General features: G+C 39.1%; 1 protein-coding gene across 3 annotated transcripts; it reads right to left on the bottom strand.

The window, feature by feature from the left end:
- Nucleotides 1–761: 761 nt before the first annotated feature.
- C5H12orf54 (chromosome 5 C12orf54 homolog) lies at nucleotides 762–22,447 on the bottom strand. Of its 3 annotated transcripts, none has more exons than XM_070621155.1 (9): nucleotides 22,353–22,447; nucleotides 21,515–21,634; nucleotides 11,325–11,355; nucleotides 10,783–10,821; nucleotides 7,515–7,547; nucleotides 5,475–5,499; nucleotides 3,717–3,765; nucleotides 2,115–2,296; nucleotides 762–971 (listed from the first exon to the last, which is right to left on the bottom strand). In XM_070621155.1, exons 2-8 carry the CDS (start codon nucleotides 21,577–21,579, stop codon nucleotides 2,155–2,157), a joined length of 384 nt encoding a protein of 127 aa, XP_070477256.1. In that variant the 5' UTR covers nucleotides 21,580–21,634; nucleotides 22,353–22,447; the 3' UTR covers nucleotides 762–971; nucleotides 2,115–2,154. The 3 variants fall into 3 exon arrangements, with proteins under 3 accessions (XP_070477256.1, XP_008511823.1, XP_070477257.1); XM_008513601.2 differs by having other exon boundaries at nucleotides 22,313–22,440; XM_070621156.1 differs by having other exon boundaries at nucleotides 22,267–22,401.
- Nucleotides 22,448–26,828: the final 4,381 nt, after the last annotated feature.

Here is a 26,828-nt window from a genome sequence, read left to right as displayed (position 1 = left end):
GAACTGGAAAACCACTGAAGGTATTTTTAATACTGTTGAATTAGCATGAAAATAGAAAGCATCCTTCTGTAGTTTGTTTCCAATACAACTTGAAAATTATGAGGTCTCTTTATCATGTGAAAAAAACTCCATTATTTTGGTAAAGTCTTAATTAAAAAATAAACATTTGTATTTTAACAAATGCCAAGTCAACATCTAAAGAGATGATTATTTTTTAAAACTTATTATGTTGCTGTGATGCTTTCTGTCTATTATTTTGCTGGTGCTGTGACAGTTCTCACTCCAGGCGTTAAATTCTGTGTTGTATAATTCTTAATGTTCTGTTCATTTGTTTAGATTTTGTTTAGGAAGGAAAGAGTTAAAAACTATACCTTCCCTGTCATATAATATGTGCATTTATATGTGCAAACATTGTCATCTTTGACAAATATGCTAAATAGTCCTTTCTTGTGGAAAATAGTTTTGGACTAGTTAGCTTTTTCACAGTTTAGAGGATAGCTATGCTGGAATCATAGACTGTGAGACCATCTAGATCACAATGAAAGGGGCCTTCAGCATTTTCCAGTTATGCCTTCTTATTTACAGGGCAGGAAACAGAGGCCCACAAAGGAGAATAACTTGGGCAAAATCAAAATGGGTTTGTGATTTTGTAATCCAGATCTTCTCCTAATCTACAGTACTGTTTTCTAAACCAAATATAAAACCCTACTTGGACATTTGATCACCACATTGCACTACCCAGTAAGAACCAACAGGGAAAATGTCTTTTACATCACATTTATTTTATCAGTTGTTTGCTTGCTTGTTTCTTTGCTTGACAGTTGTGATGTGCTTGGGTCTCACTCCATTTCCAAGTTCCCAGTTACAGTCATAGACCCTGGCCTCTCTGCCCATGAGTATCACTCTCTCTTCTGGGTCAGTGATGGTGTCTGCCTAATAACTTCTCTTTTTCAGGAAACCAAAGCTGTGCTCTAGATGTCAGAGTCACGTGGATGGGAATAAAAGAAATTTAGTTTACTAGGCAGGTAGCACTGAAAATAAAAGCAGTCCTCATGGTGATGTTTCTACCCCCATGACCCTATCCAAGATAGCCAAAACAAACTAAGGGAGGGGATCCACTGCTTGTATACCATCTTCTTTCTATGCAGTGTCCACTCTTTGCTATCCCATGCTTGCTGCCTGTGTTGTACTGAAGAAAAAGGAAGCTTCCTGCCTTAATTTCTAAAGGAAAAGTAAGTTTTGAATGATGACAAAGAGTTTGTGAGTGTACGTGTTCTTTCAGAAAGATGTAATCTTGTTGCGAAAATTTGGAACATTTTGTGTATTTTTGCTGATATTTGGGGAAAGGGGATAAAATATTTGAAAGGGGACTGTTCAAGAAAGCACACAGTCACTGAACACATACAGATGAGCCCAGTTTTCTCTATCACCCATCACTCAGACTCTGTCTTAAGAAGAATTCCTAATAAGCCCTAGACAGGCCAGACAGAGAGTGTGGTTAGTATAGTCTATGCCACAGGTGAGCATCTGAGACAGTCTTCTTCTCCATATGGGATTAGGTGTCAGATGAAACTAGGGAGTAGGGAAGTTAAAAAGGTTGAGGAAATGGCCTGTCGCTTAAGCAATACCTTTGAGGGCAAAACATGCAAGTACTTTATTAACGAAAATCCTGACAATGGAGTCTATTATGGACCTACTGTGTTTAACTCTTGATTCTGAATTAAGCCCCGAAGGTAATATAGGTTTCCAGAGCACTTTCCAGAAGGGAATAATGGGCCTCACATTTCATAGTGTGTTTTTAAACTTTCTGTCTTTCCATCTCTGTCCCATAATTGTCTCTTCCTGATTCCTGAACACTCCTCCCTATACAGAACTATTCACACCTGACACACTCTGTTTGGCTCTTTGTCTTGATCACAGAGGCCAAAAACTCCTGACTTGGCCCTGCCCTCAGCCTTCCACCTTCTCACGCTGTTGTCCCTTGTATTGGACCACACTTGCTTGGTAGAGTGCTGCTCTGCCATGTTGGAATGAGGACCCGTGAGTCCCGGGTTCCTGACTACAACAGGATGGACAGAGTGGAGCTCAGGGGAAATGCCATTTGGGTGAAACACCTGGCAGAAGCAGAGGAGGCATTCTTCCTTGATTGTAGAATTAGAGTCCAGGGTAGTAAGCTGATTGATCAGGGTGCTGGCTTCTCAGATTGTGGACCTGGGCCCCTGAAGGCTGTTTTCTAGTGCTTGGCAGCAATCTTCCTGACTGTAGGGTCATCCCAGAATCCCGAGGCCTCATGCTTCTGTACCAAATAAGAGGAGGTTGTGAATGTATGAGAGAGAGAGAGCCCATCCCTGGGTACCCCCTCCCTAGCCTCCACTGTCCTTAGAGATTTTGGTATGTCAGTCCACCGGGAATGGGCATCACTGGCTCTGGGAGTTGCAATCCTTGATGATTGTGTCGCCTACAGGAAAGAACTCTTGCTGGGCATTAGGAGACATAGTGTCATAAGTTATCAGAGCCTGTGCTTTCATCAGGAAAGTCAGGAAAATTCCTCATACTTGCCTGAGGAATATTAAAACTAAGTAAAATTGTAGATCCAATATGGTTCTGACCAATCAAAAGTGCTTGTCATATGTAAAGGTTTATAATAATTACATTTAAAATGTATGTAAATATGAGATTAGCTGTTAATTATTCCTTTCATGGTTTCAGCACTGGTCAATTTAAAGTATAATGATCTATTTCTTTAAGAGGAATAGTTTTTATTTCACACGGCCAGCTCTCTAAGATAGAATCAAATTTGGTTTAAACAGGGACCTAGGGAGTTCACCTCTGTTGCCTGGTTCAGGCAGGACCATATCTGAAACGTGTCAAACTGATTTTTTTTGAGGAAGATTAGTCCTGAGCTAACATCCGCTGCCAGTCCTCCTCTTTTTGCTGAGGAAGATTGGCCCTGAGCTAACATGTTTGCCCATCTTCCTTTACTTTATATGTGGCTTGATAAGCAGTGTAGGTCCATGCCTGGGATCCAAACTGGCAAACTCCAGGCTACCAAAGTGGAGCACAAGGATTTAACCTTTGCACCACCAGGCCGGCTCCCAAACTGATTTTTAAATAAGTATTTCTGAAGTCTTCTGCAGAACTTGATGCTGCTGTCTTTTTTGATTACCCAGTCCTCTAGTTCTCAGTTGTCACTGTTGAAAAGTCATTCTGAATGTCTAAGTTAAATCTCTGGTGTTGTACCTTGGTCTTTTTTTCTCCTAGTCTTTTTCTTATGGGAAAGAAATTGACATCTCTCGATGTTAAGGCATAAGACTCTCAAACTTTTATTAATTTTATTCTAAGTCCTTTTCCTTCTAAGTCCCTTATTTTTTACTCCTTTTTCATGGCCTTCCTTATCTGTCATTCTTTCTATGTTCCCTTATTCCCTCAGTTGAATGAAGAGAATCTCTCAAACTCTATTTTGGTGAGATCCAGAACTGATCCTGAAATTCCAGGGGTTTCTGATGGGGCTGAAGATAGAGGAGGAAGCCCTGGCTCTGTACTTCACCATTAGTTGAGAGTGGTGGGAGGTCACCTCCTGCCCCTTTAGAAGAGATGTATATTGGAAGTACAGGCTTCTGAAGGCTTAGGCTCAGAGCCAGCTATACTTCTATCCACACACCCATATCCAAGTGGATGCCATCTCACTTGGGGACTATCAAAAGAGGGCCACTTACACAGTCCTGGATGCAGATGATGTGCGTGTCACGGAGCAGCTGCTCATTCCTAAGCAGAACACAAGAAGTCCTTCTGTTACCAGGAGTCTAGAAATGTTTCCCTAAGAGCCCTCCTTAGTTTGCAGTATAGCCAGTCAAAGTGGAAGAGGCCAAAACATATGGGCAAGCTGAAGACATACAGGCCTGTCAGAGAAGGAGTTGCAGAATGTAACACCAGACATCTAGTCATTTGCAAAGCATAGGGAATCATGACCACCAGATCTCTGTTTAACCAGTGCTGGGCATTAGGAGTTAGTCAAATGCCTCAGTCCCAGGGCACTGCCACTGGAACAGGTCCTTAGTTTCACACTTCTTGTCTCCTTTTTTTGTATAGGAAATGGATACAATGAGACTTGAATTCTCCTCATCTTATCCTGAATCCCGCCCCCTTCTCCCCCCTCCCCACCCCCCCCCCCCCCGCCACCTTTTAGGAATAGCAGCAGATAGGATTCTCAATCCACATTTTTACATCCTGGGTCATCAGGTGGGTGTTCCTAGGGCCCTGTAGTGACCTCTTTGGAAATCAGTCTTCCTTGCATAAAGGAGAGCATCTTTCAAGCTGAGGTAAGCTTAGCTCTTTTGACCTGTTGATCCTTGGGGATCAGCAGCCAAAAAAAATTCCCTCTGTATCTCATGATGGGTTCTGCCTGGCGATATTTCCTTATCATTCTGGAGTGGAGGTGATTGACCAGACTTGGAGAAAGATCAGAGGGTGTTCTCTCTGCACTGGCCGTATTTCAAGATTCTCAAGAAGATTTGGACTCTTAGGAGCTCTGTTTTGTAGAGGGGTTGAAAAGCAGAGTAGTTCCAATTCCCAGAGAGACCCCTAGACAAGTCAGAATCTTCTTTTGATTTTCTCCTCCCTCTGGTTCCCTCACCCACATCTGAAGTCTCCTCAATCTTTCCATAAGACTTGGAAGTCCCTGAATTAAATCTTATTTCATTCTGACATTAGAGGATGTTTCACTGGGCGCAGTCCTTTACATCCTTGATATTCAAAGGTGTGATCCGTGAACCAGCAGCTTTGGCATCACATGGGAGCTTCATAGAAATACAGAATCTCAGGCCCACCCTAGAACTATTAAATTAGAATCTACTTTTTAACAAGGTACCCAGGTGATTTGTATACATGCAAAAGCTTGAAAAGCTCTGATTTATTAGTTACTTCTTGGATGGGTGAAGGAAGGAGCTCCAAATATGGCTTTTATTCTATAATTCTAGACTTCTGGGTGTTTTGAGTATTTTCCTGAAACACTAGAATTTACATCTGGGCATTTGAGAGCTATAACTTGACCACCCTGAAAAATCATTCCATTCTGACGTTCCCACTATTCAATCCCTGTGCCAGCCGTGCTAAGTCCTTACAGCAGAGCTGGGAAGCTGCTCCCCTCTGGGCTTGCCGTCTCTCTTCTACTGAAAAGAGCCATGTCTGACTGAGGGCTGACAGTGTCCTTAGGCCCTCAACAGCTATCCAGAGGGGGAAAGGGATCCTGCTGTCCGTTTTCAGATGACTGGACTAGACAGAGGAGAGACTAGGAGTGTGTATGGAAGTTCAAGGAAAGTCAACACCTAGCTTGGCTGAAGGAGAAAGGAAAAGAGGACCTGGACTCCAGTTCTTAGCCAAATGGAAGATCCCACAATGAGACTTTGGGATGAACTCCTCCTTATTCCCTCCCACCACTCATGGCTTATTCAAACCCTGGAATACTGCTCTTTTACCTCGAATCCGAGCATCTTCCTGCAGCTGAAAAATAATGAAAATTCAGAGAAAGTCAGGGGCCAGTCTCCTCTGGACCGTCAGGGGTCAAATATTAGGATGTCTATGTGGGAGATATGGGCTTCTTGGGAATGAAATTAAATTCTAAGTTTCCTGAAAGCAGGATTTGTATTGTTTTTGTATCCCTCCCACCAACCACTTAACATAATGCCCTGCATACAGCATATGCTTAATAAATGTTTGATAAATAATGAATAAATAAACGGAACAAGCTGTGGCCTGTTTAGAGAGGGGAGACATACAGTCCATTACTTATAGTCCTAATCACTCATACAGTGACCTCTCCTCTTTTATGCTTCCTGGCCTTTCTACTCTCCCTTTTCTGGCCCATTTCACCCTCCTCACTGAGTCTCCAGTGGTTCTCTGAGGTGAACCGTTAAGTATCTGTGAAAGCCCTTGAAAAAAATTCCTTCATACTCATCCTGTGGTAAATAGCTATTGATGATCCACTTTGGACCCCCTGAGCTCACAGGAGCGGCTAGATGGTCTTTGTACATAACAGTGCTTTAGGGCTAGGCCTTAAAGTTTGCCTAATCATAAAAAAGTATATTCTAATTCTAGCTCTCCCTGCTATCTTCTGCTTGGCTTTCTTCTCTCAGTATTTATGTACAAAAATTGCCCTTCTAAGTCTGTGACTAGGTGTCTGTTTTGTCTACACCAGCCTGGGGGATCTATGAGGGCAGGGATTGTGTCTGATGGACTCCATGAAGAAGCACTAGAATAGAGCTTCAGCACAGAGGATGTCAGATGGGACCTTGACTTTGTTTATAGGCCCTGAGAAGATGGAAATCAACACACACAAGTTCTACTTATGGACAAGCTGCCTCCTCTTACTAACCTCAAGTCTTAACTGGAGGAGACTCAGGCCTCAGGGGATTAAAGTTCCAGGTAGGGTGGAGGCACTCTGACCCCAAGGCAAAACTTGGGTGAAAACATCAAGCTTTTGATCTCTACCCAGTCCCCTCTTGTAATTTTCCCTAGAGTAAGCCCCAGACACAGCAGCAAGATACAATGACCTGGCTTCTTGGACTATAGAAAGGGGCTCAGTTCTAAGGCCAAGAGTAGTCCAGATAGTGAAATATCTAGAAAGAAGTTTATTTTCAATGCCTTCTCAATCCCTTTTCCCATCACTTCTCCCCATCTAGAAAGAGAGAGCTACTGTTTTTGAAGTCTACAGGAGGTTCATCCTATATTTAGATTCTAATTTTAGTGAAACTATATTGAGAGGAACGAAAGTTAAGACATCTGTACAGTTTTCCATTTGCGCTAGTTTTATAATATTAGTACTTGTTCTAAGTTATGTGTTTGCTTATGTAAATAGTATGTTGATAAGCAATTTTGTATATAGTGCTTGTTGCTCTCCACTGTGACAGACAGCAAAAAAATAAGGCGGGACAGTGGGCTTGGTAGGACTGAGACATATCAATATCTTGAGTGAGCTAATACAGCTAGTATAATCACTGTGTCTGGGGAAGGCCAATAATATGGTGCATGTTTGATTGTATTTTTAAATATTTGGTCAGTGTTTATATAGAAAAAATATATCTGCATGGAGGAGAGCAGAGGAGGAAGATTGTTTCTTTTCAGCAAAGAGGTTTAGCTCTGGCCTCTAATTTGCACTTCCTTGCGGTAATAGACATACTCATCTAATAAGGCAGTTTATGATATCACTTGGAGACTCCTCCCTACTCAGTCATTTAGTGTTTCAGTAACCACATAGAGTATTCTTGCTAAGAGAAGTTCTGAGAGATACAGTGTTTTCTCTATATTATCATATTTCCACAAGGGAATTGTTAGGCACCTTTTTGCTTTAGCTTCCTGAACTGACAAGTCAGTGCTACTCTTTAAAGGGAGAAATCACCAGCTAAAGAAATGAAACTAAAACTTTGATCAGAGTCAACATCATAATAGGGTATGGAAAAAGCAGGAGCAAGGGAAAGTGATGCGGCCAGGGAATTTAGAGAATTGAAATTTAATCTCACCTCCTTTTGTATATCCCTAAAAGCTGTTAGCACCTGAAAGAAGACAAAAAAATTATGGAAAAATTAATGTTATAGATTTTATTACAAAAGGATTTTATGTGTAGAATCTCCCAGTCATTTGGTTGTATAATGTGAATGCCAAGAGACTATGGCTTCCTAGCTCTAGCAATAAATCCCATTGACACCTCTGTACATTTGTTTCTGGGCTGCCATTTCTCCATATGGTAAATGGGTGAAATATAAGAAGTTATTTAAAGAGGGCTAAGTTGTGAAAGGAATGTAAATGAAATCCACTACTATATTTCATTTCTGTTTAATTGGTCCTTGTTCTGAAGCTAAGCATAGCTGTTAAAATCAATACATTTGTATTTATATTGTAATACACAGGAGGCCACCACCAAATGTTGGTGAGGCTATAGAGCAGCTGGAAATCTCATACATCGTTGGAAGGAGTGTAGAATTGTATGACCACTTTGGAAAAAGCTCTGACAGTTTCTTGTAAAACTAAATATGTACCTGTGCTCTCACCCAGCCATAGATGGATACAGTGTTAGAAAACTGATTTGCCTTGTTTTGGGGAAGGGATGAAGACTCTAAGACATAGCTGTATGTTGTTTGGTGAAAATATAGAGTTGTTTTTGTTGATATTCAGGAGTTTTGACTTGTATATAAGGGTGCATATGGAAGCTGAATAGTCAATGGTGTGGACTGTGCCAGTTACCAATTTATTGCCTCTCAACACTCTTTGTTATATCATACTCACCCTGTATTATGTCAAAGGTATCCAACTGTCTACTGGTTCCCAACAGGATGGTTTTCTGAATGTTATCATAAGCAACTCACTCTTTAGCTAGTATAGTAATTGTAAGAACACTAAAAATATTTTAATATAACATTTTAATTAAGAGGATTATTTCTTTTTGTAAAATTTATAGAAAGAGTCATTGAAAATCACAGAGAATAAAAAAGTTGATCACGTTACTCATTTCATTTAATATTGTTCAATGAGGCCTTGCAGGAGACGCTGTGGAGACATTTACTCATTTTTAATAAAAAATCCATAGTCATTGATTTAAGAAATAGACTTTTCCTTCGTACCTCCATATGGAAAGTTGATATTGTAGGTTCAAAAGTGATCAGTTGTCCTCTAATTTTTATCTCTATCCAAGAGTTTAAATGTACATGCAACTAGAATGTCAAGATTGGGAAGTTGAAATAGCTGATATTTTTTGGAAGGCCTCAGAAACTCCAAGTAAATGTCTGTGTCCTATGAAAGTTCCCAGTAGTTTGCTCAGGCTATCTTATGGGCCTAACTAGCTTCTGCACTGATATACCATTCAAATATAAAGTGAAATCTGGCATTTTCATGTTTGAGAATTGGCCACCTTGATTGTCATTTTCCCATATCTGGGAAACCAAGAACATTCTATCAAAGTGAAAAAGATATTAATTTTAATAGAATTAAAAGAAGCTACTCTCAAATTTATTAAATTTAAGTCTATTTTAAAGCAATTTCAAAAATCAGGGCTTAATTAGATTCTGAGACTTACTGCTTCATGGCATTTCTTCTGTTAGAAGACTGAAGGCAATAATTTCCCATTGGTAACCTAATGAGCCTATTTATCATTTTCAACTTATAGTTCTCAGATCCCAAAGCACTCTCTTGATAGGGTTCAACAATTTCATTCATTATTCAACATCTGATTTAATTATCTTCTGCAAAGGAAGACATTTTTTTCAACTAGATCTCTTTAAACCAATTTAAGTGATTTAATCTAATTTCCTTGAGATTAAAATACTGGTTTTTTCCTAACCACAGAAAGGGCAATTGTTTTTTTCCTAAGTTTTCCCGATGTGAGATTTTATTTTATTTTTTATTCCGGTAGCATTGGTTTATAACATTATATAAATTTCAGGTGTACATTATTGTATTTTTATTTCTGTGTAGATTACCTCATGTTCACCACCCAAAGACTAATTACAATCCGTCCCCACACACATGTGCCACACATCCTGAAAGGGCAGTTCTTCTTCACACCCAAAGTACAGACTCATATTCTTTTACTTTCTTTTCAGCACTTTACATCTCTCCAACAAATAGCAGATGTGAGTCTCTCAAATAGAATAAAATAAAGAACAAGAAAGCTCCAGGCATACTTTTCTACTGTTAGCCATTATTCTCATTTAGATTATTGTCAATAAACTTGGGAATATGTGGGACATTTTGAAGCATTTAAAAAATTTTGTTGGCAATCTCTGGTACACAGAGTGAATCTGGCATTTGTGCTCCTTCAAAATCTTTATTAGAATATTCTAAAGGATTCAGAACAGGTAGAGAAAAGCCTTAGTAAGAAAGCAGTTTCCCATGATAAAGCAAAGTAGAAGGGTGTCACAACTATTGAGATTATATTGAAATTGTATCTGAATGACTTAATCCAATTTTTATGTCTTTTAATGTCTTGATACAGACCCTCCAGCCATAGCCAATGGGAGAAAACAATCCTCCTCCGTGCTAATGACAAAATCCCAATCAGGTTCCAGGCAAGGGCTCCAGAAGCAATGGGACCACTTGGCATATTGCTCTTGGAAATAATATCTCACTACCAATTATGCAAAAAGTAATCATTTTTATGGACTCAATTTGGCATTCAAATGGATAAAACTAAATATCTCTACTCTTCAAGTTTATTCATTTATTTTTTGAGTGGTATAGTTTGAAGCTAACTCATTCTGGAGGAGCCAAATATTTCAGAAAATTGTGTTTTACGATGTAGGAATCAAGGACCACAGTCAAGTATTTTTCAGACAATTTGAGTGGCTCCAAAGGTAAAAACAACTTTCTTTCTGATCAGAAATAGAGTTAAGATCTTTAATTTTCACAGCAAAATGATAACTTTGCCTTCTTCTGATTGGAGAGTTAAAGACTATAGCTTTCTCTGTACTTGCCCTAATGTGCTTGCTAGTGAACGAGATTTAAATTATTCACTATATAGTTCTTATTAAATGGCTGGCAGAGAAAACATATTTGCGAGGGCTTATCTAATGGACAGGTGGATGTAGAGAAGGGGCGCTGTGATGCTCAGACAGGAGAAGTCTGAGGATTTGGGACTGGATGAGTAATAGACAAAATGAGACGGACCATGGTAATCCTTTCCCATCAATCAGCAAGTTTCTCAAGGGGAAAGAAAGAACTTTACTCTTTTCTTAAGCCCTCTCTCCCTTCTTCCACCTCTCACCATGCTGTCAAAGATGACCCCTCTGTACTTACCTGGTCCCACAGGGTTTCAGTGATTGTTAACTGTGCTTCCTGTTGAAATAAGAGACAAATCTTGGAAACAGTACCCTAACTCTCTCAGAATTTGAATTGACACATCATGAAACTGATAGAATACAAGATATTTTTTTGGAATTGAGATAGAAACTTGAAGTTATCCCATTTGTGAGGCAGCCCAAAGTCTTCTTCATCCCTGCTGGGTCATTCTCAACCCATATCTCCTGTCATCTCTTGGTATAGCTGGTGGGTGACAGGTATAAACAGACTCATATGTTTACCCACTTTATCAATACCTGCATAGCCTGCCTGCCTCTGGAGTTATTTAGTATAGTAGTGGCATTGAAGGTGTTACCTAGTCTTGGCAGACAGTGACCCACCAGCTTCTCAAGAGCACCCCAAACCACAATGTCCAAGTCCTCCAAGATATGGTGTTTGTTAGGCAGCTTTCCTGCCTCATGGCCACACCCTCTTCTCCTCTGCTTTTTCCAGGAACCAGGAGCCCCCAAAGAACCAGTGTTTTTAGAAATCTTACCCACCGTTGGTCTCATTCTGTCTTCAATGGATTTTCTGGAAAGAAAGGATGATATAAATCTGATGAGATACTGGGTGAGTGATGTCAGCAATATGGCAGAATAGGAGATTCCAGCCCTCATACCCCCTGCAGAAACAGAAATTTTGACAAACATTCATGGATGGGAATACCTCTGTGTTAAAATAGGAGCCCAGTGAAGAGATTCCAGCACCTCATTTGAACAAAAATCCATGAATAGATGAATTGAAGAGGATAATAAAAACAGTTTCACTTTACCCATGTCACCCCCTCCCCAAAGGCAGCATAGCTCAGTGCCAAGAGAGACCCTCTCAGCCTTTGATTTCTCCCATGGGGGAAAGTGAGAGTGGAAAGAGCACCCTCCTTCCCCAGCCTCATGAGACTTTGTCAAAGAGGCACACTTCTGCCTCACCCCACCCAGATCACTGAGGATAAGCATAGCTGAATAGTATGGGGGGAGCTAGGAACAGAGATGAAGGGTGGATACTCACAGCAGCCCACCACATGGAACTCAAAAACCAACTACAGATCCTACTACCAGTTTGTGATCTCTACCAAGAGGCCCACCCATGAACTCCATGGGACTCCTCAACTGCAGGCCCCTCCCCTCAAATGACTGACACATGCCCCCAGCACTTCACTCTCCCCAAGATAGTGCTTGCAAGCCTCTACAAATGGCAAGTGCAAGCCTCTGCAGACAGTATGTAGATATCAGCAGCTTGCTCAACTATGTGGGAATGGGAAAAGGCATACAATCTTGAATGTTCCAGGGAACCACTGGGGCAAATAAACAGGAGGCTCTCAGCACCCAGATTGCCTTTGTGGGATCAAGAGAAGGCACAAAATCCTAAGCTCTCCCCAAGAGGAAACAAGAAGATAGGAGTGAGTGCACCTATAGAATAGGCTGAGAAATCCCCAAAATCTTTAGTTGGGCTAACTGGTTCAGGTTTTTCACTCTCAAAGCAAGTCAATAAAGACTGAAACAGGGGACTGCTTCTTTAAATACAAAGACAGCAATGCCAGAATTCATGGAATATGAAGAATCAACAAAATATCACAAAATAAAGCTCCAGTGATGGACCCCCAAAGAAATGGAAGTCCACAAATTGCCTGACAAACACTTCAAAATAATCATTTTAAAGAAGCTCAGTGAGCCATAAGAGGACACAGAAAACTAATGGAAATAAGGAAAACAATACATAAACAAAATGAGAAGTTCAACAAAGAGATAGAAACCATAAAAAAGAACCAAACAGAAATTCTGGAGCTGAATACTATAATGACTGCACCGAAAAATACAATGAAGAGTTTCAACAGCAGACTTAATCAAGCAGAGGAGAGAATCATTGAACTTGAAGACAGATAATTTGAAATATAAACAGAGGAACAAAAAGAAAATGAATGCAAAAGAGCCTTTGTGACTTAGAGGCCACAATCAAATGACACAGTAGAGACATTTTGAGATCCCCAGAAGGAGCAGGGAAAAAGAAAGGGACAGAAAGCTTGTTTAAAGAAATAATGACAGAAAACTTCACATATCTGGGGAGGGAAATGAACATTCAGATTCAAGATGCTCAAAAATCTTAAAGAGACTGAACATCAAGAGATCTTCATTGAGACATTTTAATCAAGTCATCTAAAGGAAACGACAGAGAATTTGGAAAGGAGCAGGAAAAACAAATTGCCACGTACAAGGGAACTCTGAAAAGACTATCAGTTGACTTCTCAGCAGACACCTTGTAGGCTAGGAGAGATTAGGATGATAAAGTAAAGTATTAAAAGCAAAAACTGCTAACCAAGAATACTTCCCCTGGAAAGCTATCCTTTAGAAATGAAGGAAACAGAAAGACTTTCCCAGACAAACAAAAGCTGAGGGAGTTCATAACCACTAGACTTGGCAAACAAATGCTAAAGGAGGGTCTTCAAGTTAACTGAAAGGTTGTTAAGCAACAGAATGAAAACGTATGAAACTATAAATCTCACTGAAAAAGATTAGTATGTAGTCTAATTCAGAATACTTTAGTCTAATACAGAATACTGTAATGGTGCTTAAATCACTTCTAATGCTAGTATAATAGTTAAAAATATTAAAAATAACTATAGTTACAATAATTTGTTAATGGATACATATAAAAAGATGTAAATAATGACATCAGTAACTTGAAGTGTGGCTGAGAGGTGAAAAAAATGTAGAGATTTGTATGCAATTGAAGTTGTTCTTAACTTAAAATAGACTTATACTATGTTTTATGTAAGCCTCATGGCAACCACAAAGAAAAAACCTCTACTACATACACAAAAGGTAAAGAGAAAGGAATCAAAGCATACTACTACAAAAATTCAACGAATCATAAAGGAAGACAGCAAGAGAGGAAGAAGAGAACAAAGGAACTACACAATAGTGAGAATACAACAAAATGGCAATAGTAATTATTGATAACTACTTATCAATAATGATTTTAAATGTAAATGGATTAAATTTTCCAATAAAGAAACAGAGTAGCTAAATGGAGGAAAAAAAGATCAAGCGATGTGCTGTCTACAAGAGACTCATTTTGGTTTTAAGGACAACATAGGCTGAAAGTGAAGGGATGGAAAAGATATTCTATGCAAATGGTAAACAAAAGAGAGCAGTGGTAACTTTACTTATATCAGAGAAAATAGATTTTCAATCAAAAACTGTCACAAGGGAGAAAGAAGGTTATTATATAATGAAAGGAGTCAATTCATGTAGATGATATAACAATTATAAGTATATATGCACCCAACATTGGAGCACCTAAATATATATAGCATATATAAGCAGAACTGAAGGGAGAAAATAAACAGCAATAATAGTGAACTTCAGTAGCCGACTTTCAACAATGGATAGATCATGCAGGCAGAATATCAGTAAGGAAATAGCAGACTTGAATAACACTATAGACAAAATGGTTCTAAAAGACATATACAAAACATTCCATCTAACAGCAGCAAGATTCTTCTGAAGTGCACATAGAACATTCTCCGGGAGAGTTCATATGTTGAGCCAAAAAGTAAGCCTTAACAAATTTAAGAAGATTGATAGCATATCATGTATCTTTTCTGGCCACAATAGTGTTAAACTAGAAGTCAGTAACAGGAGGAAATTTAGAAAATTCAACAACATGTGGAAATTAAATGACACACTCCTGAACAACTAATATGTCAAAGAAAATATCAAAAGGCTTGAATAAATAAAAATATAAATGGAAGAGAAGACATCACAACTGATACTACAGAAATACAAAGATCAGAAGAGACTACTGTGAACAATTATATGCCAACAAATTGGATATCCTAGACGAAATGGATAAATTCTTAGAAACATACAACCTACTAAAACTGAAATATGAAGAAATAGAAAATCTGAACAGACCAATAATGAGTAAAGAGATTTAATCAGTAATCAAAAACATGCCAACAAAGAAAAGCTGAGGACCAGTTGGCTTTACAGGTGAATTCTACCAAACATTTAAAGAGTTAATGCCAGTCCTTCTCAAACTATTCCAAAAAATTGAAGAGAAGGGAACACTTCCAAACTCACTTTATGAAGCCAATATTGCTCTCATACCAAAGCCAGATAAGGATACTACAATAAAAGAAACTATAGACGATATTCCTGATGAACATAGATGCAAAAATCTTCAACTAAATACTATCAAACCAAATTCAACAGTACATTAAAAGGATCATACACCATGATCAAGTGGTATTTATCCCTGGAATACAGGGATGATTCTACATACAAAAATCAATAACTGTGATGCACCACATTAACAGAATGTAGGATAAAATTCTAAATAGATGCAGAAAAATGATTTGATAAAATTTAACATCCATTCATTATAAAACTCTCAGCAAATAAGGTGTAGAAGAAATATACCTCAACGTAATAAAGGCCACATATGACAAGCCCACAGCCAATGTCATACTCAATGGTGAAAAGCTAAAAGCTTTCCCTTTAAGATCAGGAACAAGACAAGGGGGTGCATTCTCACCACTCCTATACACATAATACTGGAAGTCCTAACTAGAGAAATTAGGCAAGAAAAAGAAATAAAAGGTATCAAAATTGGAAAGGAAGAGGTAAAACTGTCTCTGAAGGGACTGGCCCCGTGGCCGAGTGGTTAAGTTCACGCGCTCCACTGCAGGCGGCCCAGTGTTTCGTTGCTTCAAATCCTGGGCGCAGACATGGCACTGCTCATCAAACCACACTGAAGCAGCATCCCACATACCACAACTAGAAGAACCCACAACGAAGAATATACAACTATGTACCAGGGGGCTTTGGGGAGAAAAAGGAAAAAAAAAATCTTAAAAAACTGTCTCTGAAGATGACATGATCTTATATATGTATAAAAAACCCTAAAGACTCCACCAAAAAATTGTTAGAACTAATTAACAAATTCGGTAAAGTTGAAGGATAAAAAATCAACATACAAAAATCAGTTGTGTTTCTATACACTGTAGTTAACTTACTGAAAAAGAAATTAAGAAAATCTCATTTACAATAGTATCAAAAAGAATAAAATACTTAAGAATAAATTTAACCAAGGAGGTGAAAGATCTATACATCGAAAACTGTAAGACATTGATAAAAGAATTTGAAGAAGACACAATAAATGGAAAGATATCCTATTTTCATGGATTGGAAGAATTAATATTGTTAAAATGTCCATACTATCCAAAGCAATCTAGAGATTCAATGCAACCTCTATGAAAATTCCAATGGCAGTTTTCACAGAAATAGAATAAACAATACTAAAATTTGTGTGGAACCACAAAAGACCCTGAATACATAAAGCAATCCCGAGAAAGAAGAACAAAGCCAGAGAACACACTTTCTGATTTCAAACTATACTACAAAGCTATAGTAATTAAAATGGTATGGTACTGGCATAAAAATAGACACATAGACCAATGGAACAGAATATAGAGTCCAGATTTAACCCCTGCAAATGTGGTCAACTGATATATGATAAGGGAGCCAAGAACACCCTGTGGGGAAAGGATGGTCTCTTCAACAAATGGTATTGGGAAAACTGGATAAACACATGCAAAAGAATGAAATTGGACCATTATTTTACAAGATGCACAAAAATAAAACTAATGTAGATTAAAGATTTAAACATAAGACCTGAAATTCTAAAGCCCCTAGAAGAAAACATAGGGAAAAGCTCTTTGACATTATTCTTGGCAGAGATTTTCTGGCTATGACACCAAAAGCCCAGGCCAAAAAAAGCAAAATTAAGCAAGTGGGACTACATGAAACTAAAAGTTTCTGCACAAGAAAGGAAATAATCAACAAAATAAAAAGGCAGCCTACAGAATGGGAATAACTGTTTGCATACCACATATCTGATAATGAGTTAAATCCAAAATGTATAAGGAACTCATACAACTCAATAGTGAAAAAATAAATAACTCTGCTGAAAAATGGACTAAGGACCTGAATAGACTTTTCAAATACACAAGATATACAATGGCTAACAGATATCCAAATGGCTAACAGGTATTTGAAAAATGGTCAGCTTCACTAATCAAACCACAAATCAAAACTACAATGAAATATTGCCTCACACTTGTTAGAATGGTTATTATCAAAATGACAAAAAATAAGTGTTGGTGAGGATGTGGAGAAAAAGCAACCCTTGAGCACTGTTTGTGGGAATGTAAATGGGTGCAGCACTATGGAAAACAGTATGGAGATTCCTCAGAAAATTAAAAATAGAGCTACCATAAGATCCAGCAATCCCACTTCTGGATATCCATACAAAGAAAATGAAAGCACTGACTTGAAGATATATGCACTTCCATGTTCATTGTAGTAGTATTTACCATAGGCAAGATGTGGAAATAACCTGTGTCCTTCAATGGATGAATGGATAAACAGAATGGAATGTTATTTAACCACAAAAAGAAGGAAATCATAGATGGACCTTCAGGGCATTATGTTAAGTGAAATAAGTCAGAGAAAGATAATACCATATGATCTCACTTATCTGTAGAATTAAAAAAAAAACAAAACAAGCTCATAGATACAGAGAACAGATTGGTGGTTGCCCGAGGCAAGGGAAAGTGGGGGTGTGCAAAAGGGGTGAAGGAGTCAAAAGGTACAAACTTCCAGTTATAAAATAAATAAGTCATGGGAATGTAATGTATAGTATAGTGACTATAGTTAATAATACTGTATTGCATATTTGAAAGTTGCTAAGGGAGTAGATCTTAAAAGTTGTCACTATAAGAAAAACATTTTGTAACTATGTATGGTGACATGTTAACTAGACTTGTGGCTCTTTTCACAAGAAAAAAAATTTTAACTATGTATGGTGACAGATGTTAACTAGTGTTAGTGTGGTGATAATTTTGTAATATATACAAATATCAAATCGTTATGTTTACGCCTGAAACTAATATAATGTTATCTGTCAATTATACTTCAATTAAAAGAAAGCTATCAAGTGTTGGTGAGGATGTAGAGAAAAGAAAACTCTGGTATACTGTTGGTGGGAATGTAAATTGGTACAGCCATTATGGATAACAGTATGGAGGTTTCTCAAAAAAATTTAAAATAGAATTACCACATGATCCAGCACTCCCACTACTGGGTATATATCCATAGGAATTGAAATTATTATTCCTTGATACCTGCATTCCTTTGTTCATTGCAGCATTATTCACAATATCCAAGGTGTGGAAGCAACCTAATGTCCACGATGGGGTGGTTAAAGAAAATGTGGCATACACTTGCAATGGAATCTTATTCAGCCTTAATAAAACAAGGAAATCCTGTCATTTATGACCACATGGATGGACCTGGAAGACATTATGCTAAGTGAAGTAAGCCAGACACAGAAAGGCAAATACTGTATGATCTATATTATATGTGGAATCTAAAATTGCCAAACTCATAGAAGCAGAGGGTAGATGGTGGTTATCAGGGGATTGAGTGAGAGGGAAATGAGTTGGCCAAGGTGTAACAAAGTTTCAGTTACGCAAGATGAATAAGTTCTGGAGATCTAATGTACAGCATGTTGGCTACAGGTAGCAATACTGTACTGTGTACTTGAAATCTGCTAAGAGAGTAGATCCTAAGTGTTCTCACCACCAAAAAAATTAACTGTGAGATGATGTATATGTTAATTATCTTGATTGTGATGATTATTTTACAATATACACATATATTGAATCCTCAAACTGTATGCCTTAAATATATACAATAAAATATTAAAATAAACCTGATGAGGTGCTGGGAACACAAGCCAATGGCTTTTCCTAAACTCTATCCTGTAACTCCTAGTGAGAATTCTTGATGTTTCTATACTAAAAATGCAGGAAGGATAGCCAGGGTCCCACCTCCCACCTCTCATATCTCCTCTGGGACTTATGTCATTATCTTCCCAGAATCTTGGCTATTGTGATAGCACTTTGAGAACTTTAAAGCATAGAGCAGTAAAAGTAAGAGTGATGGTCATTGCCATTAAACTTTACCATTCTCCTCCTAATTGTGTCTGCTCCACTCCCTGCAGCCTACCTAACTTGTTGAACAGCCCAGGCCTGTCTTGAGAAAGTAAATCTAATTATCAAACTGCTTCCTTTTTTGTCCCCCCAAAATGTGTTCTTCATGACCTCTGATGGGTGGGGATGGGAATTTAAGGCTGAAGAAGAAGTTGAAAGATTTTTCTTATTCTTGGCAGCACAGCTGAAGCACTTGTTCCTCAAGACCAATAGAATTGATGCCAAAATCACCTGGGAGAGGGAATAGCTGTATATAAGGTTAGAGGAGTAACTGGTAAGAAGGAGAGGGGTGAAAACTGGGCAACCAGTCTGATCTACCATAATAGTGTATCCTCACCAAAGTCAGCCTGGATCTTCTGACCCAGTGGAGACTTGTGTAGAGGTGACAGGTCAAAGGATGTCAGGGGATTGGTAACAACCTGGAGGGAGTAAGGGTTGGTCTTTACCTCCTAGAATTGTTTTGGGAACCCTAGAGTGGGACCCTCAGAAGAGATTGGAAAAAAAGGGAAAGGTGATGGAGGGGAAGGCATGTTTCAGAACTCAAGGATCCTACATCTCTGGCCTGGGGTTCCTGCTGCCATGTAAAGAAGCAATAAGTCTTTCCAAACAAGGTTAGGGAGGCTAATAACCATGGTGAGTCTGGGGGACACAGAAGAAAGCAAATACTGAGCCTACGAGGACATTGAACCTAACAGATCTCCAGATAAGAGGGGACTCTTGATGAACCTACATTCAGAATAGCAAAGAACAAGGTGAAAATCTCCTTGGAGCCATCATATACGATGACTCATGCCCCAAATTCTGCCAGCTAGAGTGCTATTTCTCTATGGAACTTGGGGACAGCTCTTCCTGCAAATCCAAACCATGACCCTTATCCTGAACACCTCCTTACTTTTAAGGTTCTTCTCCCCAGGGATTCCATCTACCTATTCTAGAGAGTGAGGAGGGGAGAGAAAATAAAACAACTGAGTTCACCTGGAGTTTTCTCTGCCAGGTTGAGGTTTTAATCCAGATCCTTGTAAACAAAGGTAGTGAATAATTGACACACTGGGTAAAGGACATCGAGGGAAAGGGTTAGGAAGTGTGTGTGTGGTGTGATATGAAGAGAAAGAATGACATGTATGTATAGATATAGATATATAGAGAAAGAGAAGTGGTGGGGAGAGAGGGAGGTGAGAGTGGGGAGAGGAGAGGAGATCCACTCACAGCAGAATTCTCACGATTTGTCACTGGAAACTGGGAGAAGATTGAGCCTCTATGAACCAGGTACTGAGGTAGGTGCTTTGATCTACATATCTTATCCTCAAACAGTCCTGTGAGGGAGGTGTGGAATGACACTTTTACTATGCAGCAAACCGACACTCTTATATGCTAAGGAATAGTAGTGAAAAAGCTGAAATTCCATCTCAGGTCTGTTTGATTCCACTCTTTGTTATGACTTCTCTAAAAGAGCAGAAGATATTCTTCCATCCTTGTTTTATAGCTCAGTTATCAGAAACCTAATTACATTGCAGAAGGAAGAATTTGGGAGTTGGAGACAGAGGAATTTGTTTGAATTCCAGCTGCACCATGTTCCAGTTCCAAAGTGTCTGGCAAGTCTCTTAGCCTATATGAGTTTGTTTCCTCACCTAAAAAACAGGAAGAATCATCTTTACCTCACAGGGTTTGGGGGTGGGGGTGGATTATATGAAAGCCCTTGTAACTTTAAAGGTTATTTATTATTTATTAATATATTTTATTTTATTATTTATTAATATATTATTGTGATTGCTATCTTTACAATGTCTTGCCCTCTTCCTCTGCCAAGACATCTGTTCATTAGCAGAGAAGTCAGGTCTCTGGTGTGGTTTATGTGCTTTCCCATATAGAACCCTCAGAGACTCTGATATGGAGTCACTATTTTCTCCTCAGAGTCTTGCAACTGTCTGGAAGATAATTTGTGCTCTTAGAACAGATTTCCATCTTCCTACAAGTTTTAGGCTTCTCAATTCCTCACTGGCTCTCAGACTTGAGGCCCAGTTAACCATTTTCAGTACTTTAATAAGATAAGCAGCCTAGAAACCTAGAAGACGCCTTAAACTCTCTTTCTTCCTGAATTCTTACAAACCCTTATCTCAAGACATCACTTGCATACTTCAAAAGCTCAAGCCAAGTCCCATTTCTTTTTTGAGGCTTTCCTGAGCCATAAGCTCACAGCAAGCCTCCTTTTTTCTGACTTTATGGATAACATTGCCTGGGTCTCATATTCAGTCTCAAGCAGCAGATTCTGGCCCTTCTCTTCACCCTAGTCCAAGGGAAGCATGGTTTTTAATGGTTGACCTTGATTTATACTATAGAGGACACAAGGACTTCTTAGAGAAAGTTAACCCTGAGATAAATAAATGTTCCTAGGTTGTATACCCAATTAACTCCTAGAGGTATTTCAGATTGATGCCCATCCTCTAATAGGATGACAGAGATTTGCTATTGTGTCATCCATTGAGGAGGTGGAGAGAGAGAGGACACAGGAAAGTCTCCACTTTCTCCAACCAGGAAATAAGTACAGCCAGAAGAGGGATGGGAGACTTGTGATCGTAGTTCTGCCATAGAGCTTATCCGATCTAAGGACTTTTGAAGATCATCTTTAGCCCTATTTACCTTTCCTGCTGCCTGGAGGTCCTTCTTGCTTTTCTTTCTTGATCCTGGAAGACATGCTGTGCCATTTGTCCCCGGACAGAAACCAGACTCTGGAGCTGAAGATGGAGATAGCTCTAGGCCCTGGGGAGGCATAAATGAATAGGAGGAGAGGGCAGGTGTACAATGAGAAGAGAAGCACTTACCCACTGGAGAACTACCAGGACAGGTGTCTCAGTAGTTCAGGAAGCATCTGTGTTTTGAATAGGTCAATTGTATTCGTGTATGTGTGTGTACATATGTGTAATGAAAAATAAGTGCGAGAGGAAGAAAACATATGCCCCAGGTAGTCTTCCTGACTTCTTTTTCAGTAAGAACAGAAAATCTAGGGAGAAGGTGGGTGTAAAAAAGATAAATAACGTAAGTAAAAAATAATAGCTAGCTGGGATTGGGGCTAGGGAGTTGGCCAGAGGCTCCTTGAGGTGAAGGCGGGCTCTAAGGCAAGGATAGGAAGTAGTATATAATGAATTCAAGACTGGCAAACTTCCCATCCCATCCCACCTCACAGTCAGAATCTTCATGGTCAACTAAGGGTAGCACTACAGGTTGGAGGTCTGTCAGCTCCAGCCTTCAAGTGCTTTGTAGAGGAGAAGGGAAACCTCATACTGATGCTCTCAAAACCACATGGGGCTGAAAGACCAAAGTAGTAACCCAGGCAAGAGTTAAATCCTCCTTTGAGAAGTTGCCTCCCAGTTTCCCCCTCCTGTTCTTCGCACCTCCAAACCCCAGCAGGAGCTGGTCTGAATATGCCCAGGAACTTACCCAACTGGGCTCCCCAAACACACTTCACCCCATCTCTTACCCCCTAGAATTTCTTATCTTTAAGCCCCATCTCACAACAGCCCCATCTCATCTGCCCCCTGTAAACCTTGCTCTTTTCAACTCTTCTGTGACCTCAGCTATGACCTCATAAATCTGCCACCCTCAGCCTGTGCTCAGTCAATATCCAAATGATAGTGACAAAATAATGAGATAATACTGTGAAATTTTAGTTTCTTGAAATCTTTGCTGCTTCATTGACTTCCACCCATTGCGTGAGACATCCACTGCTTCTGAGAGACAGTAGGAATGAGCCCAGAAGAAGAATCCATTTTTTACTTTGAGTTTCAAAACAGAGTCTGCAAAATTTGGCTTTCAATTTTGTGAGCTAGGTCCTTGAGAGAAATAGTTTTGTTTTCAATTCCAAAAGTCTTTGACTTGGAAGATCACCAAAGACTGGTGAATGATCATGGCTGTAAAGCCTCAGGGCGGATGAAGACAGTTTTCCTGCAGAAAAACGCCAAAAAGCCAAGTGCTGAAAAGAAGGCAGGAAGTAAGTACTACAGAAGTGATGTTAGATGTAGTTGTGCAACTCTGAGAGGGATCTGCTGCTTTTTGGTGATGGCACATGTAAAATCTCCCAGTATGTTTAAAAATCTGAGAAGAGAAGGGACCAAGGACCTACTTCGTCCCTGCAACTAGAACCCTAGGAGGAACAGGCTCAGAGAGGCTGCTGTGCCAACGTGGGGAGGTTGTGATAAAATGGGAAGTGTGTTATGGTGTATTTAGGCAGACAGACAGTAAGATGGAACCTTGCAGTGCCCCACCGCCTGCCCAGGTAATGGTGGGAAAGATTCAAATCATCCCTCATGCGGAAGTACAGAGTGGAGAAGCAGAGGTCTGAAATCTGAAGAGGACTCACAACATGTGCTCCCTGTTGCAAAAGGCCACGGTAGGGGTCTGGCCCCGTGGCTGAGTGATTAAGTTTGCATGCTCCACTTCCCTGGTCCAGGGTTCACCACTTCGGATTCTGTGTGGACGTATGCACCATTCATCAAGGCATGCTGTGGCAGCATAGCACATAGGACAACTAGAATGACCTACAACTAGGATATACGACTATGCCCTGGGGCTTTGGGGAGAGAAAAAGAGGAAGATTGACAACAGATGTTAGCTCAGGGCCAATCTTCCTCACCAAAAAAAAAAAAAAAAAAAATCCATAGTAGGTTCATGGACAAAGATATGGACATTTGCTTGCCTCTCTACCTGTCTTCAGCAGGATTTAAGGGAAGGTACACTACCCATCCTTAGTTTTGAAAGGAGATTTTAGGGCTCCAGGTTCTACTAGTGAGACCACCATGATTGCCCCCTAAACACTGCCTTTTTACTATTATGAACTGCTTTAAAAAATCAGCAGAAAGGCCCCTGATTAGAAGTTAGCCTCTCCCTCCCTCTAAGAGACCATCAGGGCCATTCCCATCATGACCTACCTGCCTACTTGCCTTAGTTTCCATGAGAATTCTAAACTCCTCCTTCCATCATCCCTCATCACAGGGACTTATATCCTTTTATGCCCAGATACATCCCATAATCTAACTCAAGTTACCACCTGTCTCTAACCACCCCAAATCTTTCACTATCCAAAATTGAATTCTTGATTCCACCCACCTTGGAAACCTGTTTCTCCCCATCATGTTAAATGGTGCCACCATTTATCCACTTGCTTAGGTCAAAAACCTTGGAATCATCATTGAGTCCTTTCTTTTTCTATCTTACATCAGAAAATCTTGTTGGCTTTACATTCAAAGTGTATCCTGAATCTGATCACTTGTCATCCAGGCCAAGCCAGTCATTTATCTCCTAGACTACTGCTGAAGCTCCTAATTGGTCCATTTTTATCTTTCTGCATCAACCAAAATAATCATTTAAAAATGTGTACAGATCACATCACTTCCCTCCTCAAAACCCTGTGTTCCCTTTGCATCACATTTAGAACAAAGTTCACAGTCCTTCCACATCCAGGCCTGCCCCTCAGACATCCTTTCCTACCCACCTCCATCCTACTCATTCTGCTCCAGTCACATTAGCTTCCTTGCTTTTCTTCAAATGGGCCAAACACACTACTGTCTCAGGGTTTTCATACCTGCTGTCCCTTCTTCCTAGAACACTCTTTTCCTGACCATTTGTTTGGCAATCTCAGTCACTTCAAGTCTCTGCTCAAATGACACTTCCTCAGAGAGATCTTCCTATATCCCCCGTCTAAAGCATCAGCTGCCACCACTGACTAGTCCTTTATTTTGATTTGCTTTTTTGTTGTTGTTGTTGTTGAGGAAGATTTGCCCTGAGCTAACATCTGTTGCCAATCTTCCTCTTTTTGGTTGAGGAAGAATGTTGCTGAGCTAACATCTGTGCCAGTCTTCCTCTGTTTTGTATTTGAGATGCCACCATAGCATGGCTTGACAGGCAGTGTGTAGATCCGTGCCCGGGATCTGAACCCGTGAACCCCGGGCCCACCAAAGCAGAGCATGTGAACCCAAGCACTATGCCACCAGGCCATCCCCGTGATTTGTTTTTCTTTTAATCATCACTGGACATAATATAAATACTTGTTAGTTTTGTCTGTCTGTTTCATCTCGTAAAATGTGAACTCCATGTGGGCTTTTGTCTTAGTCATTGTTGATTGTATCGACAGTGCCAAGAACAATGTCTGGAATATAGAAGGAACTCAAATGTATGTCGAACGAGTAAGCCAATCAACAGTACAGACACTTCGCTCAAAGGCATGAGTGGGAAGCCAGCCATTGCATTATTATTGTAGGCCAGTAATGAGGATATAAAAGGGCATCCCACAGAGGAAAGTCATCCTCCAGTACCGTGACATCACTTTTTCTGCAAACAGAAGTCACCTAGAGGGAAGAGGAGAAAAACATCTAAGTTGTCAGTGTGATACACACACAAAGACTAAATTCAGACTGAATTTTTGAGAATTTTATTGAGGTATAATTGACATACAATAAACAGAATGTACTTGATAAGTTTAGGCATATGTATACACCCATGGAATCATCAACAAAAACAAGATAATAAACATAGCCATGACTCAAAAAATTTCTTTGTGTCCCTTCATGATCCTTTATCTAGCCCTTCTCTGCCATTTTCACCTCCCCATCCTTAAGCAACCACTGATGTGCTTTCTGTCATTATAGTTTGCATTTTCTAGAAGTCAAATTACACTATATGTACTTTTTTGTGTGAAATATTTTGTTCAGAATTTTATTTTGAGATTCATTCATGTTATTATGCATTTTAATAGTTCATTCCTTATTATTTAGCCATAAAAAACAAGGGAATCCTGTCATTTGTGACAACATGGATGACCCTTTAGACAATTATGCTAAATGAAATGTCAGACAGAGAAAGGCAGATACTATATGGTTTCACTTATATGTGGAATCTAAAAAGGCAAACTCATAGAAACAGAGAGTAGAATGGTGGTTGCCAAGGGCTGGGGCAGAGGTTGGAGAAATGAGATGTTAGTCAAAGGGTACAGACTCCTGGTTAGAAGATGACTAAGTTCTTGGGATCTAATGTACATAATGGTAACTATGGTTAACAATACTGTATTGTATACTTGAAAGTTGCTAAGAGAGTAAATGTTAAATGTCACCACCACAAACACACAAAAAAGTGGTAACTATGTGAGGTGAAGGATGTGTTAACTAAACTTATTGTGATAATCATTTCATTGTTGTTGGATGGAGTTTATGTAAATTTCAATTAGGTAGAGTTGAGTCAGTGTTTTTCAAGTCTTCTATGTATTTACTTATATTCAGTCTACTTGTTCTGTCAGTTATTGAGAGAGAGTATTGAAATCTCCAACTATAATTTTCAATTTTTCTATTTATTTTTAGTGCCCTCAGTTTTTGTGTCATGTGTTGTGTAAGATGGTCAGATATTCTATTTATGAATTGACCTTTTATCATTATGAAATGACCTTCTTTAGTCCTAGTAATATTCTTTTTCCAAAAATATACTTTGATGTTAAAATGGCCACTCCAATTTTATTTTGATACATATTAACATGGCATATAATTTTCCATCACGTTTATTTTGATATATTTGTGTTTTTATATTTAAAGTTGGTTTCCAGGAGGCAGCATATAGTTAGGTCTTGCTTTTTTCTTTAACCAAATGTAGTTATTTCTGCCCTTTAATTGGGAAATTTAGTTTACATTTGATATGATTTTTCATACATTTGGGTTTAACTCTACCATCTCGCTCTTGGTTTTCTATTTGTCCTAGCTTTTTTTTGTTCCTTTGTTTCTCTTTTTCCGTGTCTTTGTGAATTGAATATTTTTTATGATTTCCTTTGATCTCTTTTGTTGGATTATTAACTAAACTCTTACTGTGTTACTTTAGGGGCTGTTTTATGATTTATGGTTTATATCTTTAAACTATTAGAGTCTATCTTCAAGTGATATTATTATCACTTTATGTATGGTATAAGAATCTTACAACA

The sequence above is a fragment of the Equus przewalskii genome, chromosome 5, assembly GCF_037783145.1.
Source record: "Equus przewalskii isolate Varuska chromosome 5, EquPr2, whole genome shotgun sequence".
Taxonomy (NCBI): Eukaryota; Metazoa; Chordata; class Mammalia; order Perissodactyla; family Equidae; genus Equus; species Equus przewalskii.
The sequence above is the reverse complement of the archived record's forward strand: the minus strand, read 5'-3'. Positions and strand labels throughout refer to the sequence as shown.